The sequence below is a fragment of the Hemiscyllium ocellatum genome, chromosome X (assembly GCF_020745735.1).
Source record: "Hemiscyllium ocellatum isolate sHemOce1 chromosome X, sHemOce1.pat.X.cur, whole genome shotgun sequence".
In the NCBI taxonomy this organism is placed as follows: domain Eukaryota; kingdom Metazoa; phylum Chordata; class Chondrichthyes; order Orectolobiformes; family Hemiscylliidae; genus Hemiscyllium; species Hemiscyllium ocellatum.
In genome coordinates this window covers 8,953,436-8,974,661 of record NC_083453.1, presented here as the reverse complement: position 1 = coordinate 8,974,661, position 21,226 = coordinate 8,953,436, and the positions used below count along the sequence as shown (strand labels likewise).

At 43.8% G+C, this 21,226-nt stretch overlaps 1 protein-coding gene across 6 annotated transcripts in view; it reads left to right on the top strand.

The window, feature by feature from the left end:
- The window catches only part of LOC132805866 (R3H domain-containing protein 2), a 273,216-nt gene that overhangs the window by 200,856 nt on the left and 51,134 nt on the right, over positions 1 to 21,226 (top strand). For 5 of the 6 annotated variants that reach the window (XM_060821189.1, XM_060821193.1, XM_060821191.1 and 2 more), the window contains one exon: positions 15,395 to 15,496. The exons of the other annotated variant lie outside the window; for it this stretch is intronic. In XM_060821189.1, coding sequence (XP_060677172.1) covers positions 15,395 to 15,496 — 102 coding nt within the window. The remainder of the gene's footprint in view (positions 1 to 15,394; positions 15,497 to 21,226) is intronic. 6 annotated transcript variants of the gene reach the window in all.

Here is a 21,226-nt window from a genome sequence, read left to right as displayed (position 1 = left end):
TTACCTCCCACAGCCTACAGGAGTCACATTCAACTGCCCGAACTGTTATTCTAAATTCCCAAAGAGACCGTAGAAAAATAAAGAATTTTTTTTAAAAAACTAGTTACCTTCCCAATCTGAAGCACAGGACTTGTTTATGGTTAGAGGAGGAGGTTGGGTAGGAGACACTACCTCAGCAGTGTTTTGAGTAACGCAACCATCCAAATACAGAGGAACCTCGATGATCTGAACGAGATGGGCGGACGCTATTTTGTTCGGATGATTGATTATTTCGTTAATTCATTTTCTTTGGGGCTCGGAGTTTTCTGTGAAGTCTGCTCCCCGTTCAGGAGATGAGGCAGCAGCACATAGTGTGTGAGCTCCGCCCCCTGCCCTCCCCCCACCCCACCCCCTCTTCTCCCAACCCGAGGCAGCCAGATGGTACACCAATAGTCAGACTGCTGCTGCCTTTGTGGGGTAGATCTCCAAATAGCTTGCACACATATACGCATGCGCACATACACACACCAACACTAACTGTTTGACAGGTTCCACCTTTGCCCTATACAAGCCAATATTGGCGAGATAATCTGGTGAAGCGTGTTCAGGGTACACCCATGTGTAGAACTCCAGAGAAAGTGTGCGGGAAGAGAGAGCGAGAGGTCAGTCATTTGGAGACTGTGCCTGGACTGACAAGGACTGTTCTCGGCAGCAGTGAGCCGAGTTAGTTTTTAATCATTGTACCTGTAAACAAAAGACACGGTCAGGGTTGAAACAGCTCTTTGATGTAATGTTTTGATCGGGACTTTGAGATCCCCTTCGGATAATCCGACATTCAGATAATCGAGGTTCCTTTGTGCATTACCTCACTTACTCAGCAGTCCCGTGTCCGCTGCTGCTCAGCGTGCGCTCCGCCTATTCACAAGGTGAGTTTTTAAATCAGTGATTCACCTTCCCGTCAGCCGCTCCTGCTCTTCCTGCAGGAAACAAAAGAAAGACAACAGGAGAAGACAATTCGGAGCACCACACACTGACTGCTCGATAAGGACTCTTACCGAAAAGGACCATCTGATGAGACCTTCTCAATGAGGACTGCTCCCTATAGGGACCAGCCGATAAGGACTTGTACCTACAAAGAACAGCCTGTATCAGGCAGACCATCAGGACCACCCAATGAGAACTCCCTTCTGCCTTGGGCACGTATTGAAATATCTGATGTCCAGGGGTGGGTTGATCAGTTTTCTGAATCCTTTTGGCCATTTACCACAGGCAGCTACTCATGACATCAGGAATGAACATTGTCCCCTTGCCTACCTTCATCTGAGGGTTAGTTTACCTTTCTTTCTAAGAACAAATACGACTTCTTTTCATAAATAACACACTGATATTAGGGTACACTTGGCATCAGATCAATGTTTGACACTAGCTCAATGGGGCATCATAATCTCAGTGCAGCTCATGATTCTTCCCTTTTGTTTTCCTGTGTGAGACATTTGAAACGTTAATTAATGCTATAAAAGCTGTGATATGAAATTTCATGCTATTCAGTAAATACAAACAAAATTCAGTTACTAAGGGAAACTTAAGTTCCAACAGGTCGCTCTACCCCTGCACATGCACTTTAGAACTTTGCCATTAAAAGTCTATATTGCCTCTTCTTACCACTTCTGTCAAAATGCATCACCTTTCACTTCTCTGGCTGAAAATTCAGCATTCAGTAGTCTGCCCATTCTGCGAGACTATGTATTGTTGCTGTCCATTGGTATCAATATCTGCAACAGCTTTCTGTTTGTTATCACTGGAAAAGTTTGAAATGTTACTCTAATTCAATATCAAAAACCCTGAGGTCCTAGCACTGCCCCTTGCCATGCCTGAGCTCCTGCCTTTTTTTCAATCATCCCACTGGACTCTCTCTGCTCTAATTCTGCACTGCTACGAGTCTTTTACCTTCCCGTTGGCCTCACTGTGCTCTCACTCTGTGCTGCTACCTCACATTGATCTTCCCGTTGGCCTCACTGCGTTCTCACTCACTTTGTGCTGCTACCTCACATGGATCTTCCCATTGGCCTCACTGCGTTCTCACTCTGTGCTGCTATCTCACATTGATCTTCCCGTTGGCCTCACTGCGTTCTCACTTTGTGCTGCTACCTCACATTGATCTTCCCGTTGGCCTCACTGTGCTCTCCCTCTGTGCTGCTACCTCACATTGATCTTCCCGTTGGCCTCACTGCGTTCTCCCTCTGTGCTGCTACCTCACATTGATCTTCCTATTGGCCTCACTGCGTTCTCCCTCTGTGCTGCTACCTCACATTGATCTTCCCATTGGCCTCACTGCGTTCTCCCTCTGTGCTGCTACCTCACATTGATCTTCCCATTGGCCTCACTGCGTTCTCACTCTGTGCTGCTATCTCACATTGATCTTCCCGTTGGCCTCACTGTGTTCTCACTCACTTTGTGCTGCTACCTCACATTGATCTTCCCGTTGGCCTCACTGCGTTCTCACTCACTCTGTGCTGCTACCTCGCATTGATCTTCCCGTTGGCCTCACTGCGTTCTCACTCTGTGCTGCTACCTCACATTGATCTTCCCATTGGCCTCACTGCGTTCTCCCTCTGTGCTGCTACCTCACATTGATCTTCCTATTGGCCTCACTGCGTTCTCCCTCTGTGCTGCTACCTCACATTGATCTTCCCATTGGCCTCACTGCGTTCTCCCTCTGTGCTGCTACCTCACATTGATCTTCCCATTGGCCTCACTGCGTTCTCCCTCTGTGCTGCTACCTCACATTGATCTTCCCATTGGCCTCACTGTGCTCTCACTCTGTGCTGCTACCTCACATTGATCTTCCTATTGGCCTCACTGCGTTCTCCCTCTGTGCTGCTACCTCACATTGATCTTCCCGTTGGCCTCACTGTGTTCTCACTCACTTTGTGCTGCTACCTCACATTGATCTTCCCGTTGGCCTCACTGCGTTCTCACTCACTCTGTGCTGCTACCTCGCATTGATCTTCCCGTTGGCCTCACTGCGTTCTCACTCTGTGCTGCTACCTCACATTGATCTTCCCATTGGCCTCACTGCGTTCTCCCTCTGTGCTGCTACCTCACATTGATCTTCCTATTGGCCTCACTGCGTTCTCCCTCTGTGCTGCTACCTCACATTGATCTTCCCATTGGCCTCACTGCGTTCTCCCTCTGTGCTGCTACCTCACATTGATCTTCCCATTGGCCTCACTGCGTTCTCACTCTGTGCTGCTATCTCACATTGATCTTCCCATTGGCCTCACTGTGCTCTCACTCTGTGCTGCTACCTCACATTGATCTTCCTATTGGCCTCACTGCGTTCTCCCTCTGTGCTGCTACCTCACATTGATCTTCCCATTGGCCTCACTGCGTTCTCACTCTGTGCTGCTACCTCACATTGATCTTCCCATTGGCCTCACTGCGTTCTCACTCTGTGCTGCTACCTCACATTGATCTTCCCGTTGGCCTCACGGTGCTCTCACTCTAAGTTTGAATTCAGATGTAGGGGTGTCATACAGGCTCTTGGTGAGACCACACCCTGGGGTATTGCATGCAGCTTTAGCGTTCCTGCCTAAGGAAGGATATAATTACCAGAGATTGCAGCAGAGGTTCACCAGGCTGGTAGTGTGGAGGACAGCTGCTTTGTCAAGAGAGATTAGTTCGACCAGGCCTATAGTCGTGAGAGCTAAAAGGAGGAGAAAGGATATGCTTGAAAGGGATAAAATTCTAACAGAGCTGGACAGACTAGATGCACAGAAGGAAGTTTCCCCTGGTTGGAGGTAATCTAGAACCAGGACTTACAGCCTCTGGGTTTTGGATAGGACTGAGATGCGGAAACATTTAAAAACTAAAAGAACTGCAGACGCTGTAAATCAGAGAGAAAAATTGAATTTGCTGGAAAAGCTCAGCCAGCCTTGCAGCATCTGTGGAGAGAAATCAGCATTAATGGGTTTAAATTCTTCAAACGCGCTCAAGCCAATTTGCATTGAACAAACACGCATTATAGCAGAACCGACTATGTAAAATGATGAGAGACATGGATCGGGTGGATAGCTGGGAGTCCTTTTCTCAGGGTGGAAAGGTTAAATACTGGGGAGCAATACACATGACTGATATGGATCCCTCAACAAATCCATTTGCATCCTAGTGAATTAAGTTTGGCCACTATCTCTCCTACCTGAGGGTAATTTCGAGTTTCTCTTGCAAAGGAATCTGTGGGTTCTTCTTTTAGTGCATAGGCACCAAGGCCCAGGATTCCCCTGAAGAGGAGGAGGCAATGCTGGAAGACAGGCCATCTTGACCAGAGCTCAAAATTTACAAAGGTCTTCAGATGCAAATCACTCAAAACCTTTGTTTGTTAATGTTAAGCTGCCGTGACACTGGAGGTAGAATTGTTTTGTCCAGATTGTGCATAGACTACAACCACTAACTTAATGGGTTTCTCATGCCGTCTTTCATGAGCGTTCTGGTTATGCCTGGGCAAGCATACTGAAGTTACCCATATCTATTCACCATGATGCTGGCAGATTGTACTGTGAACTGATGGGACATCTCTGGTGGTGACCGGTACTTGACAGGGAAAATCCATTGCCTAATACAATTATGCCAAGTTTTTGGGCTATGACACCAAGCACAGATGCATTGTTAACCGGTTTACCTGGACAGATCTACTCTCACCAAAATGGCATTTTTAAAAGTTTTATTTTATTGTCATGTATGTTTTACAGTGAGAAAAACACTGTCATTATGCCCACGAAGCTGGGTTGTTCGTCAAAGGTCTGCACAGTTCGTTACAAGTGAAATTGAAATCAACTACTGCGACTCTTTGGAAAAATCAAAAGCGTTGCAGTAATTCTTGCCTTGGATATGGATGGGTGGGCTGGCAGACATTTGGCAACTCACCTTCAGTTAATAGGTGAAAAGTTGCTCCAAACCTTCATGGTGCAATGACGCAATTCTCAGACAGTTTCTGAAATATTTTTGAAAAACAAGAGTACTTCCTGTCTAAATGGAAGGCCAATGTAAAGCCCAGCCTGTCAAAGTTGTCTCATCACTATAGGACAGTTTCCCTATCAGGAAAGCTTTGTTGTGACTCAGGATTTTTCCCAATCTCTGAACAATGACTCACTGAATCCTGACTTGCTGGGGAGCTCGTTGGGAAAGAGGAGAAGCACTGTATCATTCTTCATTACTTAAGCATTGTTCACAAAGGAAAGCTAAACTGAATTAGTTTGAGAAAAGCCACAAGTTTAGCACATACATAAACATGCCACCATAGATGGGCAGTGCTATTGTGGCAGTCTATTTGCAAACAAAATAATCGTGTTTCTGCTCTTCCCATTGTATCTCTCACTTATAACTGGGGAAAAACTGCCAGCCTGTCCATAGGGTTAGGTACAGTTAAATGACTTATGCAGCCTTTCAAACTGATTATTAATATGGAACCTTCCGAAGGCTGAGAGATTTTGCTTGCACTCAGGGAGGTGCTACTGAGAACTCTCCAATAGCGGATAATTTTGAGATTATACACCTTTTGGGGCAAACCAGTTTTAACATAGAATCAAGCACTTCTCAATCCAGCATCTGCAAATTTGGTATGATTATAAGAAGACTCCACTTAGCTTATAAAGTTATCCTTTATTCTTCCTAACATATCACAGTGAAGGACAGTGGTTCTGAATATAATTTTATGGAATCTGTTGTCTTGGGTGAAAGTGAATACTTAGGACCATTGGACTGCTGGGAACTGAACAAGTCATTTGAATCCAAGTTGTAGAACCTGCTCTTTGTGGACATACACAGCTGGAAATCAGAAAGATTTTTGGTGCAAAGTTGTTGCCAGTACTCTAATCGAGAAATGCTGTGTACATGTATTTGGCTCATTTAATTTACAATCGTTCAATAAATGAATATCCATCTTCATTATGGAGGGGCATAAGATTTTTGCCACTGTTTTGGGGATTACATTACATGCTTCCATTCTTCTTTACTGTGAAAACAACAAATGAATGTCCTTGTTTATTAGTCATTTTACAAAGACCTTTGCAGCACAAGGCTATGGTTCAATTAGCTGGTTGTTTTTGGTCGGTACAGACTTGTTGGGCCAAAGAGCCTTTTCCTGTGCTGTCGATCTCTATGCCTATTTATGACAATGCTGAAGTTCTCACACCTAAAATCACTGAGCAATGTAAAGAGGATTACAGTAACAACAAATACATATTACTGCATTTTAATTTACTCAAAAAGTTGAGCCTTATACTGTAAATGGTATGGGCAGAGTCCTTCTGATGTCCTCTGATGGCTCGTCATTAATTTATTAAGCGAAAGTGAGGACTGCAGATGCTGGAGATCAGAGTCAAGAGTGTGGTGCTGGGAAAGCACTGCAGGTCAGGCAGCATCCGAGGGGCAGGAGAATCGATGTTTCAGACATAAGCTTCCTGATGAAGGGCTTATGTCCGAAATATTAATTTTCCTACTTCTCAGATGCTGCCTGACCTGCTGTGCTTTTCCAGCACCACACACTCAACACTAGTCATTAATTTATGTCTAACTTAAAAGTTCTGAATCTCTTTCTGTTTGGACAATTCCCAAACCCTCAGTGTAAACATTGTAGTATTGCAGTACTTGATTTCTGCCACAAGAGTTTGCAGTATGATTATACTAATATCTCGTAACAGATGGAACTTATTCTCCATATCTAAAGGAAATTCTCTTATCCTCCAGGGGTTCTAAAACAGAAGCACGAGCCTTTGAGACACTGCCTTTTTCAAGTCCTTGCACCATGCATAGCTGTCCAGTTGGCGACCACTTAATCTCTGTGCCTTTGTTGTATTTCTTCTAACATCAAGAGATCTTATTGTTACCTGTCACCCTAGGAAACAAAGTTCCATTTCAGTCCTTTTGCTCGCAGTTTAATTTATTTCAGTCAAGCACATTCCCAAGTTGAAAGTTTTTGGGTTTCTGACCGTAGTGAAATGCATTTTGCTCCTGGCATTACTTGCTGTATCCTGGCATTTTTTTTGAGTCCTCTGACTTTTGGTTGAGACTGACTTCAGGGTTTAAGATATGTATCGATATCAAATGTTGTAAATCCTTCCCAGTGACGAAGATGCACAGCACCTGTTTTTGCTGTGTTCCATCAACACAAGGTGTAAAGCTTGCAGCATCATTTATGAGTTCACCACTGGACAAATCCAGTAAAATGCAAAACTGGGCTGCAAGAACAGACAGAATTCAATGTACGCTGATAACCTCCATGATTACAGGAAAAGCTCATTGGCTAAAAGGCATTCCTCATCTGTTTGGGGAAACAGTTTTATCTTAAGCCGTTTTCTGTGGAATATTGTTATAAATTCGAATCTGCATTTCTTATCCATCTGATTTCTTTGATGTGGTGCTGATTCCTTGAACTGTTGATGCCCATGTAGTAGTGGTACTCCCCAAAGTTTAGTAGGGAATTTCACGATTTTGACCCAGTGGTGGTAGAAGAAAGGTGACAGAGGCCTGGGACAGGATAGCATGAGTGTCGGTAGGAAGATTAGAATAATGTTCCCATGGCATCCCTGCCTTCAGATTTCTGAAATGTAGAGGTTGCAAAAGAGTAGCATGCTGTCACCTTGTTGAATTGGAACAGTGTGTGTTGTAGCCAATGCATATTGCAGTTACAGTGAGGCTGGTAGAATGAATGGATAATGAGAGCCAACAGAGAGAGAGAGAGCGACGAACGCACATGCTCATATATGCCCTCTCTCTTACACCAGCTCTTTGTCATATGCTCACACATACACTCACGCACCCTCTCACAGACGTATACCCTTTCCACTCTCACACATACACACAGACTCCCTCTCATTGACATTCATTCTCACCCCCCCCCCCCCCATACATACACACACACACGCGCACACACACAATGGGGTGGGGTGAATTTATACTTGGAGAATTACATTTCATTTTGCTCGAAAACTGCATGAATCCATGTAAGATTCTATAAATCCCTTCGATTGGAATCAGTCTGAATACTGGGGCACATAGAGTCTCATACAGGGCACCTCACACCTTCAATGCATTATCTGGGCCAACATGGCACCTATTGTTAAAGTTCACTTGAGAATGTAACTTTTAAGTTCTGGCTTTTGCATATGAAAGAACTGAAACCAATGTGCCCATGCTAAGCGATGAGAGATTTAACAAACAATCCAGGTATTCTTCAATATATAATTTAATTTACATCTCACTGTAAATCTTTGTAATCAATTCTGTGTCCTACAATCTTATACTGCACAGCCACTTGATGAAGGAGCAACACTCCAAAATCTCGTGCTTCCAAATAAACCTATTGGACTATAATCTGATGTTGTGTGATTAAAAATGTAGATGCAAGTGAGGATCTGATCCATGAAGATTCTGTGCAGTTCTGGTGAAATGCAAATTGAGCATTGATGAATGGCTGTTGCTTGTTGATATTATCGTGATGGACAGGGCAGTAATTGATTGGGTTAAATTTCCCCTTTTGTTGTGGATAGAATGAACAAGAGCAATCATCCACATTGTTAGGTAGATGCTAGAGTAAGCACTGTACTGGAACATCTTGAATAAAATAGCCACCTGTCCTGCATGGGTTTGTATTGATTCAGGCACCAATCTACCTTGATTCCAGACTTGAAACTCAGCAGGAGAAATAGTGCTGTTTTTCCCATTGACTCCAGTGTGTGCTGTCTTTGACCCACTGATCTATAATAGCATCTTTCTGTTCTGATGCGGCTGCCTCGTTAACATTGGTTCTAACACCAGCAAAGATTAGATAGACTTCGCTATCTCTAAAGGTTTGCACTTTGTTTTCTGATCAAGTTGTCCAAAGCCAGTAGCTTTTATGATTTTTGAAGTTAATTTCCCATTTCTCAGGGGAATACAGAGGAAAATTTTACCCATGTGGGGCTCCATGTGAGAAGCTCTGGACCATGCAATTTCTTTTCTCCGAAGAGCATATTTCTGTGAGGTGGATGCTTAGAAGCTGCAGGGTGACTTGGACAGGTTGGCTGAGTGGGCAAATACTTCGGAAATGCACTATAACTTGGGGCGGCATGGTGGCTCAGTGATAGCACTGCTGCCTCACAGCGCCAGGGGCCTGGGTTTGATTCCACCCTCAGGCGACTGTCTGTGTGGAGTTTGCCACATGTCTGTGTGGGTTTCCTCTGGGTGCTTCAGTTTCCTCCCACAGTCCAAAAATGTGCAGGTCAGGTGAATTGGCCATGCTAACTTTCCCATGATATTAGGTGTATTAGTCAGGGGTAAATATAGGGTAGGGTAATGTGTCTGGGTATGTTACTCCTCGGAGGGTCGGTGTGGACTCGTTGAGCTGAATGGCCTGTTCCCACACTATAGGGAACCTAATCTAATCTAATAATGTAGATAAATGTGAGGTTATCCACTTTGATTGCAAAAACAGGAAGGCAGATTATTATCTGAATGGTGGCAGTTTTGGAAAAGGTGAGATGCAACAAGACCTGGGTGTCATTGGGGAACAGTCATTGAAAGTTGGCATGCGGGTAGTGTGGAAAGCTAATGGCGGGCTGGTCTTCATAGCGAGAGGATTTGAGCATAGGAGTAGGGATGTCTTGCTGCAGTTATACAGAGCCTTGGTGAGGCCACATCTTGAGTATTGTGTGCACTTTTGGTCTCTTAGTCTGAGGAAGGATATTCTTGCTATTGAGGGAGTCCAGCGAAGGTTCACCAGATTGATTCCTGGGATGGCAGGACTGACAGATGAGGAAAGACTGGATAGACTGGGCTTGTACTCACTGGAATTTAGAAGGAGGAGGAGTGGGGTCTCACAGAAACCTATAAAATCCTGATGGGACTGAACAGGCTTGATGCAGGAAGAATGTTCCCAATGTTGGGAAAGTCCAGAACTAGGGGTCACAGTGGAAGATGTAAGGGGGTAAGGCATTCAGGACTGAGATGAAGAATTCCTTCACTCAGAATTGTGAATCTGTGGAATTCTCTCCCACAGAAAGCAGTTGGGGCCAGTTCTTTAGGTATGTTCAAGAGGGAGCTGGATGTGGCCCTTGTGGTTACAGGGATCAAGCAGTATGGGGAGAAAGCAGGAGTGGGATACTGAGACTGCCTGATTGGCCATGATCACATTGAATGGTGGGGCAGGCCTGAAGGGCCGAATGGCCAACTGCTGCACCTATTTTCTGTTTCTTTGATCCCTACTCATTCAAAACCCCAGTGGGTGGGCTTATTCATTCTTGTTCTCCATCAGGTATACATATCTGTAGGTCAGGTCATGACAGATCTTCAGTTGTTGTTACCAATGTAACACATATGCCCAAAAGGGAATAAGCTAGGTAACGGTAACCCAACCAGTCTAGCATAGTTTGTGACTAGGTTGCTTTAGATTACAAAATAAAACTGCTCCTCACCTAGAAAGCTGTAGGTTAATTAAGGCAGCCAGCTCTTTAATTAAAATGGATTTGTTAAAAGGCCGTGTGTACCAGATAAATTTAATGGAGTCCTTGGAGAAAATCATGATGCACAGAGACAAAGGAATTGTGTATATGGATTTCCAAAGGAAGCAGAGAACAAGGTCGGACTGATAAATTAAACTGCATTTATTTCAATGCAAGGGGCCAAACGGGGAAGGCAGATGAACTCAGGGCATGGTTAGGAACATGGGACTGGGATATCATAGCAATTACAGAAACATGCCTCAGGCATAGATAGGACTGGCAGCTTAATGTTCCAGGATACAAGTATTACAGGAAGGACAGAAAGGGAGGCAAAAGAGATTGAGGAGTGGTGTTTTTGATCAGGGATAACATTTTAGCTGTGCTGAGGGAGGATATTCCTGGAAATACATCCAGGGAAGTTATTTGGGTGGAACTGAGAAATAAGAAAGGGACGATCACCTTGGGATTGTATTATCGACCCCCTAATAGTCAGAGGGAAATTGAGAAACAAATTTGTAAGGAGGTTTCAGCTATCTGTAAGAATAATAGGGCGGTTATGGTAGGGGATTTTTAACTTTCCAAACATAGACTGGCACTGCCACAATGTTAAGAGTTCAGATGGAGAGGAATTTGTTAAGTATATACAAGAACATTTTCTGATTCAGTATGTGGAGGTACCTAGTAAAGAAGGTGCAAAACTTGGCCGACTCTTGGGGAATAAAGCAGGGCAGGTGACTGAGGTGTCAGCGGGGGAGCACTTTGGGACCAGCGACCATAATTCTATTAGATTTAAAATAGCGAAGGAAAAGGACAAGCCAGATGTAAAAGTTGAAGTTCTAAATTGGAGAAAGGCCAATTTTGATGGTATTAGGCAAGAACTTTCAAAAGCTGATTGGGGGCAAACATTCACAGATAAAGGGACGGCTGGAAAATGGCAAGCCTTCAGCAATGAGATAACAAGAGTCCAGAGACAGGGTGAAAGGAAAGGCTGGTAGGTATAGGGAATGCTGGATGACTAAGGAAATTGAGGGTTTGGTTAAGAAAAAGAAGGAAGCATATGTCAGATATAGACAGGCTAGATCGAGTGAATCCTTAGAAGAGTATAAAGGCAGTAGGAGTATACTTAAGAGGGAAATCAGGAGGGCAAAAGGGGGACATGAGATAGCTTTGGCAAATAGAGTTAAGGAGAATCCAAAGGGTTTGTACAAATACTCTAAGGACAAAAGGCTAACTAGGGAGAGAATAGGGCCCCTCAAAGATCAGCAAGGTGGCCTTTGTGTGGAGCCTCTGAAAATGGGGTAGATACTAAACGAGTATTTTGCATCAGTGTTTACTGTGGAAAAGAACATGGAAGGTATAGAATATAGGGAAATAGATGGTGACATCTTGAAAAATGTCCATATCACAGAGGAGGAAGTGCTGGATGTCTTGAAATGCAAAACATTGGATAAATCCCCAGGACCTGATCAGGTGAACCCTAGAGCTCTGTGGGAAGCTTGGGAAGTGATTGCTTAGCCTCTTACTGAGATATTTGTATCATCGATAGTCTCAGGTGAGGTGCCGGAAGACTGGAGGTTGGCTAATGTGGAGCCACTGTTTAAAAAGGGTGGTAAGGACAAGCCAGGGAACTATAGACCGGTGAGCCTGACCTCGGTGGTGGGCAAGTTGTTGGAGGGAATCCTGAGGGACAGGATGTACATGTATTTGGAAAGGCAAGGACTGATTTGGGATAGTCAACATGGCTTTGTGCGTGGGAAATCATGTCTCTCAAACGTGATTTGAGTTTTTTGAAGAAGTAACAAACAGGATTGATGAGGGCAGAGCAGTAGATGTGATCTATATGGACTTCAGTAAGGTGTTCGACAAAGTTCCCCATGGGAGACTGTTAGCAAAGTTAGATCTCATGGTTAAAGGGAGGACTAGCCATTTGGATACAGAGAACTGGCTCAAAGGTAGAAGGCAGAGGGTGGTGGTGGAGGGTTGTTTTTCAGACTGGAGGCCTGTGACCGATGGAGTGCCACAAGGATCGGTGCTGGGTCCTCTACTTTTCATCATTTATATAAATGATTTGGATGTGAGCTTAAGAGGTATAGTTAGTAAGTTTGCAGATGACACCAAAATTGGAGGTGTAGTGGACAGCGAAGAGGGTTACCTCAGAGTACAATGGGATCTTGATCAGATGGGTCAATGAGCTGAGAAGTGGCAGATGGAGTTTAATTTAGATGAATGCGAGGTGCTGCATTTTGGGAAAGCAAATCTTAGCAGGACTTATACACTTAATGGTCAGGTCCTAGGGAGTGTTGCTGAACAAAGAGACCTTGGAGTGCAGGTTCACAGCTCCTTGAAAGTAGACTCGCAGGTAGATAGGATAGTGAAGGTGATGTTTGGTAAGCTAACCTTTATTGGTCAGAGTATTGAGTACCGGAGTTGGGAGGTCATGTTGCGGCTGTACAGGACATTGGTTAGGCCACTGTTGGAATATTGTGTGCAATTCTGGTCTCCTTCCTTTTGGAGAGATGTTGTGAAATATAAAAGGGTTCAGAAAAGATTTACAAGGATGTTGCCAGGGTTGGAGGATTTGAGCTACAGGCAGAGGCTGAACAGGTTGGGGCTGTTTTCCCTGGAGCGTCGGAGGCTGAGGGGTGACCTTATAGAGGTTTATAAAATCATGGGTGGCATGGATAGGATAAATATACAAGGTCTTTTCCCTGGGGTGGGGGAGTCCAGAACTAGAGGGCATAGGTTTAGAGTGAGAGGGGAAAGATATAAAAGAGACCTAAGGAGGCACGGTGGCACGGTGGCACAGTGGTTAGCACTGCTGTCTCACAGCGCCTGTAGACCCGGGTTCAATTCCCGACTCAGGCGACTGACTGTGTGGAGTTTGCACGTTCTCCCTGTGTCTGCGTGGGTTTCCTCCGGGTGCTCCGGTTTCCTCCCACAGTCACAAAGATGTGCGGGTCAGGTGAATTGGTCAAGCTAAATTGCCCGTAGTGTTAGGTAAGGGGTAAATGTAGGGGTATGGGTGGGTTGCGCTTCGGCGGGTCGGTGTGGGCTTGTTGGGCCGAAGGGCCTGTTTCCACACTGTAAGTCTAATCTAATCTAATCTAAAAGGAGCAATTTTTCACACAGAGGGTGGTACGTGTATGGAATAAGCTGCCAGAGGATGTGGTGGAGGCTGATACAATTACAACATTTAAAAGGCATCTGGATGGGTATATGAATAGGAAGGGTTTGGAGGGATATGGGACAGGTGCTGGCAGGTGGGACGAGATTGGGTTGGGATATCTGGTCGGCATGGACGGGTTGGACCGAAGGGTCTGTTTCCATGCTATACATCTCTGACTCTATGACATTTGGTAGAGCACCATGTGGAAGATATTATCTACTTGAAACATCCTGATGTTATGGAGACTGGATGGATCAGCATGGATTGGATGTTATTTGAACAGAAAATAGTATGTATTGGTTAATGGAATTTTGTTTTGAGCAGTGATGTCCGCCAGTGATCAGTAGTGAGACCATTGCTGTTTGTCGTATATGTAAATAATTTGAAGTTCGAGGCGTCGTGTTGGTATTTGCAAATGGCGCAAGAATAGGCACTATGCTTAAAGAAAGGGGATAGTTTGAGACCTCAGGAGACTATGAGTAGGTTAGAGATTGTACAGGAAGAAAAGATTGTTGTGTAAGTTGTTTTCATGCATGTGTACTTCCAGATAGGCATTAGAAGATTTTGCAGGTCCTACCTCCAGAAGGCATAAATAATTCATACAGATTACTGTCACTTGGCTTAGCCTTTGCTATATTCACTAGAGGACTTTTTTTACTGGAGTGGAAGATCTTTCTTTAGCTGGATAACTGGTACAAATAGGTTCTTATCCATCAACGAAAGGGATGGCTAAGCAGACCCTAAGACTCTTGCTGTGTGTGGAATTGGCTGTTGCCTTATGGCTTTGTAACGTGGAACACTCTTCAAAGGATAGTATCACTTGATAGTTTGGATTTGTTTTACCCTTATGGAATGAAGAAGTTCCTGTTCTTGTTTGCTTTAATCTCCAAGTGCAATGAGGATGACTTTCCCTGTACTAGGTAATTCAACATTCTCCTCATATAATCATCACTTTAGATTCGTGTAGATTCAACACTCTCAAAGTTTTAAAATTGAAATCTGTTGCACGCATCTTCCCAATTTCAGTTAATGATTTGATTTAAGGAACCTCTAGATTGCTCCCTTCCATTTAAAATACATCAGAAGTTGAAATTTATGTACCAGAGATTATAGTGTCTGCTAACACTGGAAAGGATATGGGCAGTCTCAAAGGAAATTCATTTGTATAAATTGGTTATATGTACAGTTTACATCTCAGTGCAACAGAGCATATAGGTTATTGTTATACAATTGCATTTTGCAAAAATGATTGTATTCATGACTTTTATAATAGATTTTTTCATTTTGAATATCTTTGTGTTGCAAACCAACTCAAAGTGGTTACACATCGGGCTGTTTAGTGGAGGGGTATCAGTTTGATTCAGCCCAAATGCGCTAAATTCCTAATCTCCACCAAAATGCTGTCTCAGCATCAGATGGAGGCCTATGGGGCAGGGGTAAAATCAGAATGGGAGTCATTACAGGATCATGTCGTTCATTGACCAGCAGCTGGCTGAAGAACGACATTGGCAAACACCAATTGCCTCCTTGTTCTCTTGAATGCAAGATGTGCAGAAAGATTAAATGGGACTGGGGAGGGGACAAAGGAACCATTTATGCCCTCATTTTAAAGGGAAAAGCAAGTGTTGGTTTGACAAAGATAAAAAGAAATTGCTGTAGAATGTCTGTCTAAAGTTTTTTTTTGTTTATTGTGCAGTGATGATGATGATGATGATGATGACATTAACCCTGTGTTTCTTCTTTCCAATACTTTCTGTGTTGTTGGCTTTCTTAGCCCTTGCCATCTCTGCAGCCCTCTGCACAGCCTATCCAGTATTCTGCGACCTCTTGCCCCCAAGTTCTCCTGCCAGTCTCGCCTCCCCAGCAATACACTATGGTACATGTTATCAGTTCTGTATGTTTAGTTCTGCCTGTGTACGTCAATAGTGTTGCATGTTTGTCTGTGCTACCCTCAAGTCTTCCACAGAAGTGGTATTAAATTTGGATAAATAAAGGATACCAGTAGAGTCTTTGAATTTATACTGGTTACTAACATCTGCTCAAAGTGAGAAACCGAAGCATAAGGGTCCAGGAATATTGGAGCTTCCCCAGTGAATGATGATTTTGTTTTTCATGCTGTTTGTTTTTAATGGGAAAAAGAAGTATCCATGTAAACTGCCTCCACAATGAATCAATTCCTGCCTTCAACGTGGAATGGGAGAGAACTTTACATATGAAAATTCAAATGCCGTCTGCCTATACAACATGTCTAACAGGATGTGTTTGCCAACTGAGATACATTATTAATGTATGGCAGATGGACCTAGCTGTGTTTCTTTCACTCTTCCTTTCTCCATCTGCCCTTGTCCCAAAATTAAACCTCCATTTACAAATGATTTAACATTATAAACTCCGCATAAATAAAATCATTGGACAAACCATCTCCATTGCGGAAATGAGTTTGCCTGTAATCCTGACTTTATAATTCACAGACATACTCGGATAGCCTTGTCCCATTGGCACTTTGGCTAAGTGCACATTCCAGTACTCTACTGAGGCACACAGACATGGAAGGTCTCTGGTTCAATTCCTGCTCTGAGCTGGACTGAGTTATCTCCCACAGAAGGTCAGCTGTGGAGGTGCTTGGAGTTGCAACGTCCCTGTAACTTGAAAGGGAAGAAAGAAACGACCAGATTTCCTGCCCTGACTGTATTATGCAGTGCCTCTGGTTGATAAGTGTGTGTTCGTTCAGTGAGGATAAGATTAGATGTAATTACTTCCCTGGTCTCACCTACCACTCTATCAATTGCTTGTCCAACATTTATTGTATAGCCTTGTATGAAGATAACCACTTCGATGAGGGCTTGGATTGTAACTTAATATGGGTCCACTTTCTCAGAAGTGGAGAGAAAAGGGGATTGTTTAGGGTCTTGCCTGTCTTTTGTGGTGATTTTTAGTAACCCCTTCTTCCGAACAATAATGGATGATACTTTTCAGTTCCTCAAAGTCAAAATTTAATTGTCACTCAAATGCAAAAAAATACATTTTCAAAATAAAGTCACATGCAAAATATTAAAGCAGGTTATGTGATTCAAGCAAAGTGGTTCCAACAATCCACTGTGGGGATGGGGGAAATGTGGAACTGTGCTGTGGGACCCAGTGGATGCATTTCATACATAGCACATACAGAACTCAAAACTGTAAGTTCAGATATTATACTCAGTTGAGGATTGGCAGGTTGATCAGTAATACCACAGCCAAGTAGTGCTGTAGACCATAAGACATAGGAGTGGAAGTAAGGCCTTTCAGCCCGAGTCCACTCTACCATTCAATCATGGCTGATGGGCATTTCAATGCCATTTACCCACACTCCCCCCTTAATTCCTTGCGAGATCAAGAATTTATCAATTTCTGCTGAAAATGTGTTGCTGGTTAAAGCACAGCAGGTTAGGCAGCATCCAAGGAACAGGAAATTCGACGTTTCGGGCCAGAGCCCTTCTTCAGGAATTTCTGCCTTGAAGACATTTAATGTCCCGGCCTCCACTGCACTCATGGCAATGAATTCCACAGGCCCACCACACTCTGGCTGAAGAAATGTCTCCACATTTCCATTTTAAATTGACCCCCTCTAATTCTAAGGCTGTGCCTGCCTGACGGAAACAAATTCCCAGCGTCCACCCTTTCTAACCCATGCATTATCTTGTCAGTTTCTAGTAGATCTCCCCTCAACCTTCTAAACACTAATGAATACAATCCCAAGATCCTCAGCCTTTCATCATATGTTAGGCCTACCATTCCAGGGATCATCCGTGTGAATCTCTGCTGGACACGCTCCAGTGCCAGTACATCCTTCCTGAGGTATGGGGACCAAAACTAGACATAGTATTCCAGGTGGGGCCTCACCAGAGCTTTATAAAGTCTCAGTAGCACATTGCTGCTTTTGCATTCCAACATCTTGATATAAATGACAAAATATATTCAACTAATTTGGGATGTGTCAATAATGCAGTGTTTCAAACTAACTTGCTACGCTCGTGCCCTGAATTCAGTAAATTGCAATCAGGTGACCCACATAAAGTTGGTTAGTGATTACAGTTCTCTTTATTTAATGTGGTCTCATTCAGTCAAACCATTTGCAAGAGTGTAATCAGTGCCTAGATTATTTGGACTTCTTTTCAAAAGCATGTAGGTAGGTAATGTATTATGAAACTTACATGGGAAAGTCAATTGACTAATAACATTGAACCAACTCAGGTTGTGAAGGTGAAAAGCCACTCTAAACAGTCTCTGCTTGCCTGTAAGAATCCTGTGCAAAATGAATTCGGCAGTCTCAATCTTGCCTAGACAACCTGAACTGCACCGAATTTGGCACAAAACTGCACCCTTACTCAGGTATTAGAACAGATATTGTTTAAAATATATGGAAAGAACACAGTAAGAGATGTTCTGCTAGAATTGATACTGGTCTACAGAGCTGCAGTATCCCTCATGTAAAGGTGACATCAGGAACCACCTCCAACATTAAATTTCACATCTTGATAGGCACAGAGAAGAGGAAACTAATGACTTTTCCTGACTGTATGCTAGGTCAAATGCAGCTTTCATTTTGTGCTGGGCCATATTTTGATCATTTATTTCACTGCAGATCATTTTTCAAGGAGTGATGCAAAAGGCAAAAAAGAGAAAGCAGAGAGTTCTTGTATTGGTGGAAAGCATTTTTGGGAGCTAGGTCTTCAAGCATAATGTAATTGTGCAAGAATGAGTCTTATACAATGTTGGTTTGGGCTGTCTTTGTTGCCTATTTCCACAGCACAAAATTACCCTGATTATCACCATCCTTCTAGTCAGAGACCATCCTATGCCAAGCCTGGAAATAGAATATATCACACTCGGGTGGTAGGGAGCACTGTTCTGAGATTGGAGCTTGGGGTGATGTTAGAGCAAAATTGATGGGAATTCTTCCATGTCTACCCATAGTAAAGTGAACTTGGTTACCTCCCCTTTAGTGATATCCCTCCCCTCAGTAAGCAAAAACAAAAAGTCACAGCAAGTTTAAAATACTGTGTTCCACTGAGAAGGGAAGATCAAATACTACATTCAAAGCCTCTGCCAGAGTGGGCAGTTACATCACTCACTGTTCACCAATGTGGAAAGTATTAATCTAACTTATGATTGATGCAATCACTCATCAGCATTGGCAGCACTGACTAATAGAATCCCCACAGTATGGGACCAGGCTATTTGGCTGATCGAGTTCACATCGACCCTTCGAAGAATATTCTACCCAGATCCACCCTATCCCTGCATTTCCAGTGACTAAGCCATCTGACCTGCACAATTTAGCATGGCCAGTCCACCCAACCTGCACACCTTTGGACTGTGGGAGGAAAACCAGAACACCTGGAGGAAACCCACACAGACTCTGGGAGAATGTGCAAACTCCACACAGACAGTCACCTGAAGATGGAATTGAACCTGGATTCCTGGTGTGGTGAGGCAGCAATGTTAACTGCTGAGCCACTAAGCTATTGTATCAAGTTCTACCTCTCCTGACTGTGCATGGGGGAGGGGTGCATCCTAACAACCCTGTTCCAGTGATAACTCTTGGAATCGGATGTCCCATGATGCTGAGAGTAGAATCTTTCCATAAGTTGCTATCCAAAAGCACAGCTGCATCTCAAGACCCGATTCAGAAACTTGAAATGTAGCTCTTGAAGCATGATCACTTGTTGAACAGAAAAGAACTCAGTCATAATCGGAACAGAATGAGTGGAGAATGATGATTAGATTCCCTACAGTATAGAAACAGTCCCTTCAGCCCAACAAGTCCATACCAACCCTCCAGAGAGTAACCGACCCAGACCCAATCCCCTCTCCTGACTAATGCACCTTACACCAAGGGCAATCCAGCATGACCAATTCACCCGGCCAGCATATCTTTGGACTGTGGGAGGAAAGCCACACAGACACGGGGAGAATGTGCAAACTCCACACGTCCTGAGGCTGGAATCAAAACTGGGTTCCTGGCACTGTGAGGTCACTGTGCCACCACAACTGGATTGACATTCAATGACAGCTAGCTTCAAATATGAAAATTGCAATAGCCAGTTTGGTTAGTCAGTGTTAGGGGAAATCCTTTGGTTATAGCTTAGTAATGGTGAAGTGATTCTCTGTTGTTGTTCCTCTGCATTATGTAACCATTAGTGGAATCATTATAGCATGTTACACCCTTTATTCTCAGAAAACAAAATCTCCTGGGCCTTGTCTGAATCCAGTCCTCACCTGATTTCTGTAAATGTGCACTTCCAGCAACACTCACTTGACCAGGAACAGGAATTGTGGGCAATGTTTCTTCCTCAACCTCTACGTTCAGTGGTCAATTATAGTCACTCTGGCTATGATAACTAACTGCATAGCCAAGGAAAGAAACTTGCTAACTGATTGAGCTGTTTACTAGATAAACTTGATGAGCAAGAGCTTTTTTTTTTCTTTTTTTCTTTTTTTTAAAGAGACACAAAATGCACAAATCTTTATTTAATTTCCACCACCAGGAAAAATAGGAAAACACCCGAGTGGCCTGTGACGAGCAGTGCCCTTCACATCAAAGGGCAATGCTGTGTGATCAAAACAGTGGAGGGGAAGGGCAGGGACTAAATCAAAATAGTGTTGGAGGGGGAAATGATGCACTCCACTCCCTGTGGCGCCCACCTCTCCCTGAACAACTCCAGGGTGTTGGTAGACACCGCGTGCTCCTTCTCCAAGGACACCCGGGTCCTAACGTAACCGCGGAAGAGAGGCAGGCAGTCGGCCCTAACGACCCCCTCCAAGCAAGAGCTTCTTTTTTTTTGTTGTTTTTTTTCTTTCTCTCTTTTTCTTTTTTTCTTTCTTTTCTCTTTTTTTCTTTTTAACCCCCACACTACCGCCTAACTGCGGTAGTGCTTATTATTTTTATCCCCAGCACCCATGGTGTGTGTGTGCGAGGTGTGAGACACAGTGAGAGACAAGGTGTACAAATCTTTATTCAATTTCCATCACCAGGAAAAATAGGAAAACACCCGAGTGGCCTGTGACGAGCAGTGCCCTTCACATCAAAGGGCAATGCTGTGTGATCAAAACAGTGGAGGGGAAGGGCAGGGACTAAATCAAAATAGCATTGGAGGGGGAAATGATGCACTCCACTCCCTGTGGCGCCCACCTCTCCCTGAACAACCCCAGGGTGTTGGTGGACACCGCGTGCTCCTTCTCCAAGGACACCCGGGTCCTAACGTAACCGCGGAAGAGAGGCGCAGGCAGTTGGCCCTAACGACCCCCTCCAAGCAAGAGCTTCTTAACAGCTATTAGCCAATTTATTAAACCATGTCTGATAGATTTTCTAATCAAAGCTGTAATTACACACTTCTGGAGCAGGTGGAATTTGAACACAGGGATCCTTGTACCAGCGTAGGGACACTATCCCTCAACTTGAGCACCTATTTACTGATGTTATATTGATGAACATTATGACACATCTAGGGCAGGTGGAACTTGAACCCAGACCTCCATGTTCAGAGATAAGTACACTACCACTGACTGCATCACAAGAACCACTCAAAACAGTGTTCAGAAAGCCAAAATGATTACACTAAAT